This window comes from Salvelinus namaycush, chromosome 28, assembly GCF_016432855.1.
Source record: "Salvelinus namaycush isolate Seneca chromosome 28, SaNama_1.0, whole genome shotgun sequence".
NCBI lineage: Eukaryota > Metazoa > Chordata > Actinopteri > Salmoniformes > Salmonidae > Salvelinus > Salvelinus namaycush.
Window position 1 is genome coordinate 36,117,093 of NC_052334.1, and position 18,609 is coordinate 36,135,701.

Genomic DNA, 18,609 nt, shown 5'->3' on the forward strand with positions numbered 1-18,609 from the left:
CCCCAACAGATCCACAGATGATGCAATCTCTATTACACTCCACACTGCCCTTTCCCACCTGGACAAAAGGAACACCTATGTGAGAATGCTGTTCATTGACTACAGCTCAGCGTTCAACACCATAGTGCCCTCAAAGCTCACCAATAAGCTAAGGGCCCTGGGACTAAACACCTCCCTTTGCAACTGGATCCTGGACTTCATGACAGGCCGCCCCCAGGTGGTGAGGGTAGGTAACAACACATCTGCCATGCTGATCCTCAACACAGGGGCCCCTCAGGGGTGCGTGCTCAGCCCCCTCCTGTACTCCCTGTTCACTCATGACTGCATGGCCAGGCACAACTCCAACACCATCATTAAATTTGCCGATGACACCAGTGGTAGGCCTGATCACCGACAACGATGAGACAGCCTATAGGGAGGAGGTCAGAGGCCAGGACAACAACCTCTCCCTCAACGTGATCAAGACAAAGGAGATGATTGTGGACTACAGGAAAAAGAGGACCGAGCACGCCCCCATTCTCATCGACGGGGCTGCAGTGGAGCAGGTTGAGAGCTTCAAGTTCCTTGGTGTCCACATCACCAACAAACTAACATGGTCCAAGCACACCAAGATAGTTGTAAAAGGGGCACTACAAAACCTATTCCCCTTCAGGACACTGAAAATATTTGGTATGGGTCCTCAGATCATCTAAAGGTTCTACAGCTGCACCATCGAGAGCGTCCTGACTGGTTGAATCACTGCCTGGTATGGCAATTGCTCAGCCTCCGACCGCAAGGCACTATAGAGGATATTGCGAACGGCCCAGTGCATCACTGGGGACAAGCTTCCTGCCATCCAGGACCTCGCCTGCATACCAGGCGTTGTCAGAGGAAGGCCCTAAAAATTGTCAAAGACTCCAGCCACCCTAGTCATAAACTTCTCTCTGCTACCGCACGGCAAGTGGTACCGGAGCGCCAAGTCTAGGTCCAAGAGTCTTCTAAACAGCTTCTACCCGCAAGCCATAAGACTCCTAAACATCTAGTCAAATGGCTACCCAGACTATTTGCATTGCCCCCCCCCCCCTTCTTTACATCACTGCTACTCTCTGTTGTCATCTATGAATAGTCACTTTAATAACTATGTACAAACTACCTCAACTAACCGGTGCCCCCGCACATTGACTCTGTATCGGTACCCCCCTGTATATAGTCTCGCTATTGTTATTTTACTGCTGCTCTTTAATTACTTGTTATTTTTGTATATTATTCTTATCCTAATTCTTAACTGCATTGTTGGTTATATAGTACCAGTAAAAAGTTTGGACACACCTACTCATTGAAGTTAATATATATATATATTTATTTTTACTATTTTCTCTATTTTCTACATTGTTGAATAATAATGAAGACACAAACTATGAAATAACACATATGGAATCATGTAGTAACCAAAAAAGTGTAAACAAATCAAAATATATTTTAGATTCTTCAAAGTAGCCACCCTTTCTTTGCCTTTGACAGTTTTGCACACTCTTGCTATTCTCTCCACCAGCTTCACCTGGAATGCTTTTCCAACAGTCTTGAAGGAGTTCCCACATATGCTGAGCACATGTTGGCTGCTTTTCCTTCACTCTGCGGTCCAACTCATCCCAAACCATCTCAATTGGGTTGAGGTCGGGTGATTGTGGAGGCCAGGTCATCTGATGCAGCACTCCATCACTCTCTGTCTTGGTCAAATAGCCCTTACACAGACTGTAGGTGTGTTGGGTCAGTGTCCTGTTCAAAACCAAATGATAGTCCCACTAAGCGCAAACCAGATGGGATGGTGTATCGCTGCAGAATGCTGTGGTAGCCATGCTGGTTAAGTCTGCCTTTTTAAATTATAAAATAATCACCAACCGTGTCACCAGCAAAGCACCATCACACCACCTCCTCCATGCATCACGGTGGGAACCACACATGCGGAGATCATTCGTTCACCTAATCTGCGTCTCACAAAGACACGGCGGTAGGAACCAGAAATCTCACATTTGGACTCATCAGACCAAAGGACAGATTTCCACCGGTCTAATGTCCATTGCTCGTGTTTCTTGGCCCAAGGAAGTCTCTTCTTCTTATTGGTGTCCTTTAGTAGTGATTTCTTTGCAGCACTTCGGCCATGAAGGCCTGATTCACGCAGTCTTCTCTGAACTGTTGATGTTGAGATGTGTCTGTTACTTAAACTCTGTGAAGCATTTATTTGGGCTGCAATTTCTAAGGCTGGTAACTCTAATGAACTTATCCTCTGCAGTAGAGGTAACTCTGGGTCTTCCTTTCCTGTGGCGGTCCTCATGAGAGCCAGTTTCATCATAGCGCTTGATGGTTTTTGCGACTGCACTTGAAGGAACTTTCAAAGTTCTTGACATTTTCCACATTGACTGACCTTCATGTCTTAAAGTAATGGACTGTCGTTTCTCTTTGCTTATTTGAGCTGTTCTTGCCATAATATGAACGTTGGTCTTTTACCAAATAGGGCCATCTTCTGTATACCATCCCTACCTTCTCACAACACAACTGATTAGCTGAAACGCATTAAGAAGGAAAGAAATTACAAGGCACACCTGTTAATCGAAATGCATTCCAGTTGAGAACCTACCTCATGAAGCTGGTTGAGAGAATGCCAAGAGTGTGCAAAGCTGTCATCAAGGCAAAGGGTGGCTACTTTGAAGAATATAAAATGTTGATTTGTTTAACTCTTTTTTTGGTTACTACATGTTTCCATAAAGTATGTGTTATTTCATAATTTTGATGTCTTCACTATTATTCTACAATGTGGAAAATAGTAAAAAATGAATAAAAACCCTTAAGTGAGTAGGTGTGGCCAAACTTTTGACTGGTACTGTGTGTGTGTGTGTATATATATATATATATACACACAGTTGAAGTCGGAAGTTCACATACACCTTAGCCAAATACATTTAAATTCAGTTTTTCACAACTCCTGACATTTAATCCTAGTAAATATTCCTTGTCTTCGGTAATTTAGGATCACCACTTTATTTTAAGAATGTGAAATGTCAGAATAATAGTAGAGAGAATTATTTATTTCAGCTTTTATTTCTTTCATCACATTCCCAGTGGGTCTGAAGTTTACATACACTCAATTAGTATTTGGTAGCATTGCCTTTAAGTGGTTTAACTTGGGTCAAGCTTCCCACAATAAGTTGGGTAAATTTTGGCACATTCCTCCTGACAGAGCTGGTGTAACTGGGTCAGGTTTGTAGGCCTCTTTGCTCGCACACTTCTTTTCAGTTCTGCCCACAAATTTTGTATAGGATTGAGGTCAGGGCTTTGTGATGGCCACTCCAATACCTTGACTTTGTTGTCCTTAAGCCATTTTGCCACAACTTTGGAAGTATGCTTGGGGTCATTGTCCATTTGGAAGACCCATTTGCGACCAAGCTCTAACTTCCTGACTGATGTCTTGAGGTGTTGCTTCAATATAACCACATAACTACCTTCCTCTTGATGCCATCTATTTTGTGAAGTGCACCAGCCCTTCCTGCAGCAAAGCACCCCCACAACATGATGCTGCCCACCCCCGTGCTTCACGGTTGGGATGGTGTTCTTCGGCTTGCAAGCATCCCCCTTTTTCCTCCAAACATAACGATGGTCATTATGGCCAAACAGTTCTGTTTTTGTTTCATCAGACCAGAGGACATTTGTCCAAAAAGTATGATCTTTGTCCCCATGTGCAGTTGCAAACCGTAGTCTGGCTTTTTTATGGCGGTTTTGGAGCAGTGGCTTCTTCCTTGCTGAGCGGCCTTTCAGGTTATGTCGATATAGGACTAGTTTTACTGTGGATATAGATACTTTGTCCATTGTCCTGTTGTAGGAGGAAATTGTCTCCAATTAAGCGCCGTCCACAGGGTATAGTGTTGCAAAATGGAGTGATAGCCTTCCTTCTTCAAGATCCCTTTTACCCTGTACAAATCTCACATTTTACCACCACCAAATCACCCCCAGACCATCACATTGCCTCCACCATGCTTGACAGATGGCGTCAAGCACTCCTCCAGCATCTTAATTTTTTCCTGCATCTCACAAATGTTATTCTTTGTGATCCGAACACCTCAAACTTAGATTCGTCTGTCCATAACACTTTTTTCCAATCTTCCTCTGTCCAGTGTCTGTTCTTTTGCTTATCTTAATCTTTTATTTTTATTGGCCAGTCTGAGATATGGCTTTTTCTTTATAGCTCTGTCTAGAAGGCCAGCATCCCGGAGTCAACTCTTCATTGTTGATGTTGAGACTGGTGATTTTACGTGTACTATTTAATGAAGCTTCCAGTTGAGGACTTGTGAGGCATCTGTTTCTCAAACTAGACACTCTAATGTACTTAGAGTATCTAATGTCTTGCTCAGTTGTTCACCGGGGCCCCCACTCCTCTTTCTACTCTGGTTGGAGCCAGTTTGCGCTGTTCTGCGAAGGGAGTAGTACACAGCGTTGTATGAACTCTTCAGTTTCTTGGCAATTTCTCGTGTGGAATAGCCTTCATTTCTCAGAACAAGAATAGACTGACGAGTTTCAGAAGAAAGTTCTTTGTTTCTGGCCATTTTGAGCCTGTATTCGAACCCACAAATGCTGATGCTCCAGTTACTCAACTAGTCTAAAGAAGGCCAGTTTTATTGCTTCTTTAATTAGCACAACAGTTTTCAGCTGTGCTAACATAATTGCAAAGGGGTTTTCTAATGATCAATTAGCCTTATAAAATGATAAACTTGGATGAGCTAACACAACGTGCCATTGGAACACAGGAGTGATGGTTGCTGATAATGGGCCTCTGTACACCTATGCAGATATTCCATAAAAAATCAGCCGTTTCCAGCTACAATAGTCATTTACAACATTAACAATGTCTACACTGTATTTCTGATCAATTTGATGTTATTTTAATGGACCAATTTTTTTTGCTTTTCTTTCAAAAACAAGGACATTTCTAAGTGACCCCAGTCTTTTGAACAGTGGTGTGTGTAAACACTTTTTTAAAATGTCTTTGCTAGGTAGCGTTAGCTAGTGCTAGCCGGCTCTACCTGCGCCACTACTCTGGTAGTTTTCATTCTATAGCTTGTTCTCCATCTTTTTAAATAGTGAGCCAACATCTTTTCAGCAATTTTATTTCCAAAACAATTATCTCATGCTCTCTCTTGTCTCTCTGCAGCAGACATATACAGAGCAATATATTTGGAACATCAAATCGCAATAAAGTCACAGTATCAAGTCACATGACCAAGATTGACCTTTCAAAGCCTCTTGCATAAAGCAATAATTGTATGGCCTATGGACACAGGGCATACAGTAGCCATCCCCTTTAAGCCTCCCCTATTACCCAGAGTTCAAATTCCTCTTCCCAGCTGGAGTAATAGAATTGCCTCCAGCTAAATGTTATTATTTGGGGAAGAGTAATCCCCCTAGTAGTTTGGCAGCCTCCTATGTGCTAATGAAATGTTCTCTGCAAACGAACCAGCACCTCGCCTCCCTCTGAGCTAAATCTCTTATTTTTAATACGAATATTAGAAAATTGGATTTTTCAGCAAAGTAAATATTTTTCCATTTTGTAGATGTATGATATTACAGAGCTATATTCATATGATGATATGAGGGCATCGATATGAATAGGAGGGGTTGGAATAGATACAGAATGAGTGATTATCCGGTATAATTAAATTACAGGGACAAACACAGTATAAGCAGATAGTTGTTTTGCTGTGGACACACACACATACCGCCCGAGGGTGGTTAGTCCTGTGGCTAATAGACTGTAAATGGAGCACAAATCAGGATCCTGTGACACTTCGACAATGTCTCTCATCAGGCTAGGAAAGTCCCTGTGTGTGTGTGTGTGTGTGTGTGTGTGTGTGTGTGTGTGTGTGTGTGTGTGTGTACGCGCTGTCGACCATCAGGTTCCATCATAGTAATTTAGAGGGGTCTTCAACCTTTTCTTGCCTAGGGACCCCTTCCCAGGCAAACCGGTGACCCAGGGACCCCGATCATACATTAGCAGCAAAATAAATCTTCACATTTGTCTTATCAGGTGAATGATAATGGCAAGGAGAAGAAATCAACATTTTAACCCTATCATTCCCAAGACCCCAGCAAAAATCTACTTTTCATTTATCTGACTTTGATTTATCTGCATGTCCAACCCTTGTACACAAAAGTATGTGAACACCCATTCAATTAGTGGATTTGGCTATTTCAGCCATGCCCGTTGCTGGCAGGTGTATAAAATCTAGCACACAGCCATGCATTATCCATAGACAAACATTGGCAGTAGAATGGCCCGTACTGAGGAGCTCAGTGACTTTCAACGTGGCACCGTCATAGGATGCCACCTTTCCAACAAGTCAGTTCGTTAAATTTCTGCCCTGCTAGAGCTGCCTCGGAGCTGTTATTGTGAAGTGGAAACGTCTAGGAGCAACAACGGCTCAGCCGCGAAGTGGTAGGCCACACAAGGTCACAGAACGGGACCGCTGAAGCGCGTAGCGCATAAAAATTGCCTGTCCTTGGTTGCAACACTTACTACCGAGTTCCAAACTGCCTCTGGAAGCAACGTCAGCACAATAACTGTCTGTTTCCATGGCAGAGCAGCCGCACCCAAGTCTAAGATCACAATGCCAAGCGTCGGCTGGAGTGGTGTAAAGCTCGCCGACAGAAATGGTTTGTACAGAAATGGTTTGTCGAGATCAGTGTGGAAAAACTTGACTGGCCTGCATAGAGTCCTGACCTCAACCCCATCAAATACCTTTGGGATGAATTGGAACGCCGACTGCGAGCCAGGCCTAATCGCCCAACATCAGTGCCCGAACTCCGCAGCAATGTTCCAACATCTAGTGGAAATCTTTCCCAGAAGAGTGGAGGCTGTTATAGCAGCAAAGGGGGACCAACTCCATATTAATGTCCGTGATTTTGGAATGAGACGTTCGATGAGCAGGTGTCCACATACCTTGGGCCATGTAGAGTATTTACCCTCAGAATGAAATGTTTTACCATTTTCTTTTCAGGACAACTAGGGATACAAGTAGAACACAAAACAATTTGATAAACAGTTGCATTCATAAGTTTTATGGACAAATGTCAATATAAAAAAGTCAGCCAAAGCAAGAAATTGTACAAACAAATTTATATGAATGCTGTAAGTACAGAAATGGTTTGCTCAATGGGAAATGAATATCCGACTAGTTAGTGACAACTGTTTGGAATGTTGAGTTTGTGACAGCAACTATGTGAGATATTATTATAGACACTATTTCCTATGTTCCTCTATGTAGAAGAACCCCTTACCTTCTGACGAGTCATAGAGCACAACATGTTACATGTTCGTTAGAGTCTGTAGCTTAATAGTTTGTAGCTGAAACCATTCGGACTCGACAGACGTTTTGGTAAAAAGACCCGGCCCGGGCCCCTTCGGGATCTACCCTTGTCTCACAAACACTGCTCTAGTTCAGCCCCCGTTAATCACACAGGCTATTGGAGAAGTAGACAAATCCACTGGTCCAACCTAGAAGTCTGTAGCTCAAACACACAATGTTTAAAAGGGGTTAGAAGTCCAAAACGTGCCGGCATTACAGTGGGACTCATTGGGTTAAAATGAATAGATTTGGTAGATCAGTTTGCATTATTTTGACCTCCCCACATTATAATTGGAAGAGGAAGTGTAAACTCTAACACAGCCTATAAGCTCGGATGGTAACTCCAAACACATTTTCACTAAGAGAAGCTGCTTAGCTGTTTAAACAGTGGTTAGCCATGTGTTAGCCAAAATGTAATTCCCCAGTCAAGAAAGCTTACCAGCAGCCTGCGGCACTATAGCTTTTAATGCAAACTAAGAGCTACAGTGCATTTGGAAAGTATTCAGACCCCTTGACTTTTCCCCTGTTTTGTTACGTTACAGCCTTATTGTAAAATGGATTCAATTCATTTTTTCCCTTATCAATCTACACACAATACCCCATAATGACAAAGCGAAAACAGGTTTTGACATTTTTGCAAATGTATTAAAAATAAAAAACATACCTTATTTTCATATGTATTCAGACCCAGGTGCATCCTGTTTCCATTGACCATCCTTGAGATGTTTCTACGACATGATTGGAGTCCACCTGTGGTAAATGCAATTGATTGGACATGATTTGGAAAGGCACACACCTGTTTTATATAAGGTCCTGCAGTTGACAGTGCATGTCAGAGTTAAAACCAAGCCAGGAGGTCGAAGGAAATGTCCGTAGAGCTCCGAGACATGATTGTGTCGAGGCACAGATCTGGGGAAGGGTACCAAAACATTTCTGCAGTATTGATTGTCTCCAGGAACACAGTGCCCTCCATCATTCTTAAATGTAAGAAGTTTGGAACCACTAAGACTCTTCCTAGAGCTGCCTGCCTGGTCAAACTGAGCAATCGGGATAGAAGGGCCTTGGTCAGGGAGGTGACCATGAACTTGATGGTCACTGACAGAGTTCCTCTGTGGAGGAAGGACAAACATCTCTGCAGCACTCCACCAACCAGGCCTATATGGTAGAGTGGCCAGACAGAAGCCACTCCTCAGTACTGCCCGCTTGGAGTTTGCCAAAAGGCACCTAAAGACTCTTTGGCCTGAATGCCAAGCGTCACGTCTGGAAGAAACCTGGCACCATCACTACGGTGAAACGTGGTGGCAGCATCATGCTGTGGGGATGTTTTTCAGCGGCAGGGACTGGGAGACTAGTCAGGATCTAGGAAAAGATGAACAGAGTAAAGTACAGAGATATCCTTGATGAAAACCTGCTCCAAAGCACTCAAGACCTCAGACTGGGGGAAAGGTTCACCTTCCAACAGGACAATGACCCTGAGCAGACAGCCAAGACAATGCACGAGTGGCTCCAGGACACATGTCTGAATGTCCTTGAGTGGCCCAGCCAGAGCCCAGACTTGAACCTGACCGAACATCTCTGGAGAGACCTGAAAATAGCTGTGCAGCTACGCTCCCCATCCAACCTGACAGAGCTTGAGAGGATCTGCAGAGAAGAATGGGAGAAACTCCCCAAATACAGGTGTGCCAAGCTGGTAGCGTCGTTCCCAAGAAGGCTGTAATCGCTGCCAAATGTGCTTCAACAAAGTACTGAGTAAAGGGTCTGAATACTTACAGTACCAGTCAAAAGTTTGGACACGCCTACTCATTCCAGATTTTTTTTATTATTATTTTCTACATTGTAGAATATTAGTGAAGACATCAACTATGAAATAACATATGGAATCATGTAGTAACCAAAAATGTGTTAAATATATTTTGGATTCTTCAAAGTAGCCACCCTTTGCCTTGATGACAGCTTTGCACATGCTTGGCATTCTCTCAACCAGCTTCATGAGGTAGTCACCTGGAATGCATTTCAATTAACAGGTGTGCCTTGTTAATATGTCAAATTCCTTTCCTTAATGCGTTTGAGCCAATCAGTTGTGTTGTGACAGGTTAGGGGTGGTATACAGAATCAAATCAAATCAAATTTTATTTGCAGTAGATGGCGCTGCTGCGCCTTCTTCACCACACTGTCTGTGTGGGTGGACCAATTCAGTTTGTCCGTGATGTGTACGCCGAGGAACTTAAAACTTACTACCCTCTCCACTACTGTCTCGTCGATGTGGATAGGGGGGTGCTCCCTCTGCTGTTTCCTGAAGTCGACGATCATCTCCTTTGTTTTGTTGACGTTGAGTGTGAGGTTATTTTCCTGACACCACACTCCGAGGGCCCTCACCTCCTCCCTGTAAGCTGTCTCGTCGTTGTTGGTAATCAAGCCTACCATTGTAGTGTCGTCTGCAAACTTGATGATTGAGTTGGAAGCTTGCATGGCCATGCAGTCGTGGGTGAACAGGGAGTACAGGAGAGGGCTCAGAACGCACCCTTGTGGGGCCCCAGTCTTGAGGATCAGCGGAGTGGAGATGTTGTTACCTACCCTCACCACCTGGAGGCGGCCCGTCGGGAAGTCCAGAACCCAGTTGCACAGGGCGGGGTTGAGACTCAGGGTCTCGAGCTTGATGACGAGTTTGGAGGGTACTATGGTGTTAAATGCTGAGCTGTAGTCGATGAACAGCAATCTCACATAGGTATTCCTCTTGACCAGATGGGTTAGGGCAGTGTGCAGTGTGGTTGCGATTGCGTCGTCTGTGGACCTATTGGGTCGGTAAGCAAATTGGAGTGGGTCTAGGGTGTCAGGTAGGGTGAAGGTGATATGGTCCTTGACTAGTCTCTCAAAACACTTCATGATGACGGAAGTGAGTGCTACGTAGTCGTTTAGCTCAGTTACCTTAGCTTTCTTGGGAACAGGAACAATGGTGGCCCTCTTGAAGCATGTGGGGACAGCAGACTGGGATAAGGATTGATTGAATATGTCCGTAAACACACCAGCCAGCTGGTCTGCGCATGCTCTGAGGACGCGGTTGGGGATGCCGTCTGGGCCTGCAGCCTTGCGAGGGTTAACACGTTTAAATGTTTTACTCACATAGGCTGCAGTGAAGGAGAGTCCGCAGGTTTTAGTAGCGGGCCATGTCAGTGGCACTGTATTGTCCTCAAAGCGGGCAAAGAAGTTGTTTAGTCTGTCTGGGAGCAACACATCCTGGTCCGCGACGGGGCTGGTTTTCTTTTTGTAATCCGTGATTGACTGGAGACCCTGCCAGATACCTCTTGTGTCTGGGCCGTTGAATTGCGACTCTACTTTGTCTCTATACTGACGCTTAGCTTGTTTGATTGCCTTGCGGAGGGAATAGCTACACTGTTTGTATTCGGTCATGTTTCCGGTCACCTTGCCCTGATTAAAAGCAGTGGTTCGCACTTTCAGTTTCGCGCGAATGCTGCCATCAATCCACGGTTTCTGGTTTGGGAATGTTTTAATAGTTGCTGTGGGTACGACATCGCCGATGCACTTGCTAATAAACTCGCTCACCGAATCAGCGTATTCGTCAATGTTGTTGTTTGACGCAATGCGGAACATATCCCAATCCATGTGATCGAAGCAATCTTGAAGCGTGGAATCAGATTGGTCGGACCAGCGTTGAACAGACCTGAGCGCGGGAGCATCCTGTTTTAGTTTCTGTCTATAGGCTGGAAACAACAACATGGAGTCGTGGTCAGCTTTTCCGAAGGGAGGGCGGGGGAGGGCCTTGTATGCGTCGCGGAAGTTAGAATAACAATGATCCAGGGTTTTACCAGCCATGGTTCCACAATCGATATGCTGATAGAATTTAGGGAGTTTTGTTTTCAGATTAGCCTTGTTAAAATCCCCAGCTACAATGAATGCAGCCTCAGGATATGTGGTTTCCAGTTTACATAGAGTCAAATTAAGTTCGTTCAGGGCCATCGACGTGTCTGCTTGGGGGGGGGGGGGAATATATGCGGCTGTGATTATAATCGAAGAGAATTCTCTTGGTAGATAATGCGGTCGACATTTGATTGTGAGGAATTCTAAGTCAGGTGAACAGAAGGACTTGAGTTCCTGTATGTTGTTATGATCACACCACGTCTCGTTAATCATAAGGCATACTCCCCGCCCTTCTTCTTACCAGAAAGATGCTTGTTTCTGTCGGCGCGATGCGTGAAGAAACCAGCTGGCTGTACCGACTCCGATAGCGTGTCTCGAGTGAGCCATGTTTCCGTGAAGCAAAGAACGTTAGTCTCTTATGTCTCTCTGGAATGCTACCCTTGCTCGGATTTCATCTACCTTGTTGTCAAGAGACTGGACATTGGCGAGTAGTATGCTCGGGAGCGGTGCGCGATGTGCCCGTCTCCGGAGCCTGACCAGAAGACCGCTTCGTCTGCCTCTTTTACGGTGTCGTTGTTTTGGTTCGCCGGCTGGGATCCGATCCATTGTCCTGGGTGGTTGGCAAAACAGAGGATCCGCTTCGAGAAAGTCGTATTCCTGGTCGTAATGACGGTGAGTTGACATTGCTCTTATATCCAATAGTTCCTCCCGACTGTATGTAATAAAACCTAAGATTACCTGGGGTACCAATGTAAGAAATAACACGTAAAAAACATAGTTTCCTAGGAACGCGAAGCGAGGCGGCCATCTCTGTCGGCGCCGGAAGTGTCGACAGATAGCCCTATTTGGTAAAAGACCGATCCATTGTCCTGACCTCAACCCAATTTGAGATGGTTTGGGATGAGTTGGACCGCAGCGTGAAGGAAAAGCAGCCAACATGTGCTCAGCATATGTGGGAACTCCTTCAAGACTGTTGGAAAAGCATTCCCGGTGAAGCTGGTGGAGAGAATAGCAAGAGTGTGCAAAACTGTCATGAAGGCAAAGAAAGGGTGGCTACTTTTAAACAAATCTAAATAAATTTTTGATTCTTCACACTTTTTTGGTTGCCACATGATTCTGTATGTGTTGTTTCATAGTTTTGATGTCTTCACTATTATTCTACAATGTAGAAAATAGTAAAAAAATAAAATAAAAAAATACTTTAATGAGTAGGTGTGTCAACTTTTCAAATCAAATTTTATTTGTCACATACACATGGTTAGCAGATGCTAATGCGAGTGTAGTGAAATGCTTGTGCTTCTAGTTCCGACAATGCAGTAATAACCAACGAGTAATCTAACCTAACAATTTCACAACAACTACCTTATACACACAAGTGTAAAGGGATGAAGAATATGTACATAAAAATATATGAATGAGTGATGGTACAGAATGGCATAGGCAAGATGCAGTAGATGGTATAGAGTACAGTATATACATATGAGATGAGTAATGTAGGGTATGTAAACATTATATTAAGTGGCATTGTTTAAAGTGGCTAGTGAAACATTTTTTACATAACTTTTTCCATTATTAAAGTGGAATAAATAATTTATTATTATTATCAAAAAGCTTTTGACTGGTATGTGATAAATGTGATACTTACGTTTTTTACATTTAATGCATTTGAAAAAAAAATAAAAACCCTGCTTTACCTTTTCATTATGGGGTATTGTGTGTAGATTGATGAGGGGGGAAAAAATCGATTTTATCAATTTTAGAATAGGGCTGTAACGTAACAAAATGTGGGAAAAGTCAAGGGGTCTGAATACTTTCTGAATGCACTGTATATTCGTGGGTGCTTTTTCAAGGCCTATGTCAGAGGGCCGCAGACCCCCGGTTGATACCCCTGATTTAGAGAGACAACTAGTAGGGAGGCCCCCTATTTGAATTGCTGTTGCATGTCCTCTTTAGAAACAGAATGTGATCGACAGATATGTGACCCCACAAACTCAACCTAACAAGATACTACAAATCATAGCCATAGTTTACAGATATTAACAAGTTGATGTCAAGTGTTTTTGTTCCCCAGTTGTGTGTATGACCACACTATGAATCTGACACAAGGTTCACCCTCAAATGATTTCAGGCTTTTATCATTCCAACAAGTCCACTACGGATGAGCAGTAGTGGATGAACCCAGGTCTAAATCCTCCTCCTATTCCCCCTCCTCCACCAGGTGAGGGTGCTGTTCTCCAAAGGCCCCTTCATCTCCATTTTTGCCAGCGACCCCCACATCATCATCAAGGCCATCAACCAGAACCTGAACAGCGTGCTCAGGGACTCCAACATCAACGGCCACGACTACATGAGGAACATCGTCCACCTGCCTGTTTTCCTCAACAGCCGGGGGCTAAGCACGACCAGGAAGCTGTGCATGGCCGCCCCCACCTCCAACGGAGACCTGGCCAACCCTGAGGGTACGCAAGACATATGTATGGCATGTGTCACACAAACATGAAAACGCACACACAGGCCAGTGTTTCTTAATCCTGGGGACCCCAAAGGGTGTACATTTTTGTTAGGGTAAAAAATATCATGTGCATCAATTTGGGTCCCCGTGGACCAGGATTAGGAAACACTGACATCACTTTGGGTCCTGTCGACCAGGATTAGGAAACACTGACATCACTTTGGGTCCTGTCGACCAGGATTAGGAAACACTGACATCACTTTGGGTCCTGTGGACCAGGATTAGGAAACACTGACATCACTTTGGGTTTGGTGGACCAGGATTAGGAAACACTGACATCCCTTTGGGTCCCGTGGACCAGGATTAGGAAACACTGACATCACTTTGGGTCCTGTGGACCAGGATTAGGAAACACTGACATCACTTTGGGTCCTGTGGACCAGGATTAGGAAACACTGACATCACTTTGGGTTTGGTGGACCAGGATTAGGAAACACTGACATCCCTTTGGGTCCCGTGGACCAGGATTAGGAAACACTGACATCACTTTGGGTCCTGTGGACCAGGATTAGGAAACACTGACATAGGCATAGACTAGACACGCACACACACACACACACTCGCGCATTCTGACTTGCTGTAGGAAATGGTAATAATTTATCGTGAATAGGTTGGTTCTTTATATTAGGTGTTGTGATGAGACATCCCTGATGGTACTGTCTCTTTTTATCTCTCCTTTTCCACTCCTCTTCACAGGATGGCATGAGGAGATGGACAGGAACCTATCCTCAAACAGTCTGGGGGATCAGGCCAAGTTTGGCAGCAAGACGGCCCTCAACCGCAGGGTAAGCTCTTTCAGCCAGCCAACCCTCTCCATGCCCAGGCTGGGCCATAGATCTACCTGCAGAGGTCCTGTAGACCGGCAGAGTTCTGGCACAAAGACAAGTGATAGAACAAGGAACATAAGGAGATTGGGCGTCTGCGGGCAATGAAAGCTCAGTAAACGCATCAAAATGTTGCCTCTGAAGTGGTTTTTATGCTTCTTTTCCCATAGACACAGCTAGAGAAGACTAACATAGAAAGGGTGAGATAATGCACTTAAACCCACAGGCCCGGGGGTGTAGCTAGCTTCCTCTAGCCTTGCGGTGAACATAGTGGAGAGGGGTGGAGGAGGTCGGGAGCAAAAGAGCCTGTCTCCATCGCCGAGGAGTCTCTGCCTGGTAATTGATGTAATGTCTGTTTATCCTTCCTGCTGCGATGCCACACTGCCTAATGACAGGGAGGAACAGCAGTGTGTCCCAGTGACAAAACGCTGGCATTGGTGGCTGCTGGCGGGAGGCTAAGTGGCCCTGCCTGCTTCCCCCTGCGAGGAACCCGTTTTGTTTGTTTATCTGTTTGTTTGTTTGGGCGTCTGATTTATTTGCCTGTTTTTTTTGGGGGGTCTTTTATTTTCCTTGGGTCCCTTTTTTTTATTTCGGCGCCCACTTCTTTTTGTTTTCCCTCTCTGGCGGTTTCTTGGCTGCCAAGAAGGCAGTGAGTGGGTCTCTTTACAAGTGGAGCTAAGAAGGATGGAAGGAAGGAGGATGGAGGGAGAGAAAAAGCTCTCTGTCTCTCGGCTACTTAATTGCGGAGTTGTGGATCTTTAGCCTTCCAAGATGGCAGGGGAGGGGAAGTGAGGGAGGCGGGCCAGGCGAGCTCAGGCTTGTAAACAGTATTTGGCGCCGGGCTCTGGGCTGACGTGAGCTCAAAGTAAGTTTGCTTGTTTGGAGGAAAGACTCCAACTCTTACAGCAGTTTTTCAACATTCAGAGCTCAGCAATTTCTCCTGATGGTCTGGTTATACAGAAAAACAAATCAATAAAACAACGATCAACTTTCCCCGATCACATTTCACTCCTTGAGCATGTCCAATGCATCTAAGTAAGGATCAAATGAGAGCCAATCACCTCCTTACTGAACCAATGCTGGCTATACACTCTCTCCCTACCAGTGAGGTCGTCACACGGCAGGCATTAAGTCCACATCAAAGTCCGCTCAGTGGCTGGTGGTGGTGTTCTGAGTGTGGCCTGACGAACACTCTCATATTTACAGCATCGCTGCACCGTTCAGCAAGCAGCACCTATTGTGGTCCTCCAGACAGCATTCCACTCATTTTGTACTCGCAGACAATGCAAAAAAGAGGTGAGATCTAGTCTCAATACATAGTTTAGTCTTTGCTTGAGACACACACACACACACACACACACACACACACACACACACACACACACACACACAACCCTGTGTGGACCCCAGGAAGCGTAGCTGTGGCTAATATCAAACAAACTTTGAGCCAGCTGTGTAAGGACAGTGACTGTGGACAGCTGATGCCTCTGTCTTGGTAGCACACAGTGTATATCCGTGCGTCCAGCCCTGGACATGCCCTGTCGAGCTCAACTGAGATCTCCAGTCGGTTAATTGGGCCCAGTAACAGAGCTGCTTGTGTGTTGGTGGGATGGGTGTTGGGGAAACAAGGATGGAAGAGACGGGACTACAGGACTAGAGGTCACACACCCAGGGAGCCGCTTGTCGCAAGGTGCACGGCACGCCACGGGGTGATGTCATCACGAGACTGCCACAAAACTGTCACGCGGTCATGTGAATTGTAGAACACAGGGCAGGTCAAACGAGGCCAGTGCTTGCTGTAAATAAATGTTACTATCATTTTGATATGTAAAGCAAACACATAATACACACTCTGTGGCCAGTTTATTAGGTACACCACCCCGTTCACAAAAATGGTTCGCTCCTGCAGACAGTGAGTCATGTGGCCGTGGCTTGCTATATAAAGCAGGCAGACAGGCATCGAGGCATTCAGTTACTGTTCGATTGAACGTTAGAATGGGCAAAACTAGTGACCTAAGCTAAAATGACTTACTGACTGGTTTGTGGAAAGACCCAGGGCTAATCCAAGTATAAACATGAGGTATTGTGTGTGTAGGACACGTACCGCAGGAGGCAGATGCAGAGGACTGTTACCAGACAGATGTCCTTTGACCTGACCAAGCTGCTAGTCACTGAGGACTGGTTCAGTGACATCAGCCCCCAGACCATGAGGAGGCTCCTGAACATCGTCTCTGTCACAGGTAACACATCACCTATTAGATGACCTTTATTTCACCCAAGGGGGAGAGTCGACTTCTCCCAGCACGGCACTTGTTATCGGAAGGGGAGTAGTAGGTGTTTCAACCAACACACCAACGCCACTTCTCATTGGTCCATATTTCCAGGACGTCTGCTGAGGGCCAATCAGATCATATTTAACTGGGATCGTCTGGCGTCGTGGATCAACCTGACGGAAGAGTGGCCCTACAGAACCTCCTGGCTCATCCTCTTCCTGGAGGAGACCGACGGCATCTCAGACCAGGTCCCCCTGAAGACCATCTACGAGAGGTACGTACACACACATCTGTACTCAAACAAGCACGCATGTACAGGCAGACACACACACACACACACACACACACACACACACACACACACACACACACACACACACACACACACACACACACACACACAGAGGCAGGCAGGCAGACACAGGCAGACACTCACGTTTTAGACTATTTCTGAAAGGTTCTTTTTGCACCACACACGCGCAAGCCTCAAAATCGAAGATGAATAATGGAATGTGATGTAAAAATCATGTTGACCAGCAGGTGGCAGCAGATGATCTTCCATTTCCACTTCCAGTACGTCATATAGGAAGGAGTAAGTCCCCTATAGGCTTCTGTGAGCCTACAGGCTAAATAGATCGTTGTATTCAGATCATGCAGGGAAATGCATGGAAGTAAGAAGTAACATATCATTATTCATCTGTTGATTTGAATTGATAAAGTGTTAGAAGCACAGCCAAGGCTGGTTTAACTAGGCCTGAGAGTGTGGACAAGGGGAAGGGAATCAGCACATCGCCTGAGTCATTAGGATTGCTGCTGTTCTGCCCCAATAGTTGGCCTTTAAAGGTTGCACTCTGCCACTCAATCACAATACACTAGTGCCACCGACACTCAGTGTCACATAGTCATCGTCACCATCCCTATCCTTCACAGAGATTCTGGATGAATAAATGGCTTTGGACAAATATATGTGAGGCAACAATGAGCCTGTAATATACTTGTGCATTAGAAGGGCTCCTTAGCACAGAGCTTTTTTGTTGTTGTATTGGGTAGGTATCACCTGAAATGGCCAAGTTAGATTACCCCCCACCCAATCGCTGCATTTTCACCCTTGTCTCCAAAACGTGACTTACACTGCATTTGAAATGGCTTCTGCAATGGCAGTTTGTGATTAAAGGAAGTCCCAAACGAACATGGATGCCAGGTTGAGCTGAGCAGCCCTTATCTGGGGAGAGATCTCCTCATTGATAACGCTGAATCGCCTCTTTCTCTCTCTCCTCTCTTTCTCTCTCTCCTCTTTCTCTCTCTCTCCTCTTTCTTTCTCGCTCTCTCTTTCTCTCTCTCCTCCTCTCTCTCTCTCTTTCAATTCAATTCAATTTGCTTTATTGGCGTGACGTGACAATGTACATATTGCCAAAGCTTATTTTGGATATTTACAATCTAGAAATAAAAACTGAGAATCAAAATTGTCAACAGGACAACAGTAACAACAATAACCAAGTGTCAAAATAATGTCATCTTTCTCTCTCTCCCCTCCTCTCTCTCTCCTCCTCTTTCTCTCTCTCTCTCTCCTCTCTCTCTCTCCCTCTCTCTTCCTCTCTCTCTCTCCCCTCCTCTCTCTCTCCTCCTCTTTCTCTCTCTCTCTCTCCTCCTCTCTCTCTCTCCCCTCCTCTCTCTCTCCTCCTCTTTCTCTCTCTCTCATCTTTCTCTCTCTCCCTCTCTCTCTCTCCCCTCCTCTCTCTCTCCCCTCCTCTCTC

General features: G+C 45.2%; 1 protein-coding gene across 6 annotated transcripts in view; it reads left to right on the forward strand.

Annotated features, from left to right (window-relative positions):
- Positions 1–18,609, forward strand: part of kidins220a (kinase D-interacting substrate 220a) — a 101,563-nt gene that overhangs the window by 23,358 nt on the left and 59,596 nt on the right. For all 6 annotated transcript variants that reach the window (XM_038967761.1, XM_038967760.1, XM_038967755.1 and 3 more), the window contains exons 20-23: positions 13,465–13,705; positions 14,455–14,543; positions 16,678–16,822; positions 16,967–17,129. In XM_038967761.1, coding sequence (XP_038823689.1) covers positions 13,465–13,705; positions 14,455–14,543; positions 16,678–16,822; positions 16,967–17,129 — 638 coding nt within the window. The remainder of the gene's footprint in view (positions 1–13,464; positions 13,706–14,454; positions 14,544–16,677; positions 16,823–16,966; positions 17,130–18,609) is intronic.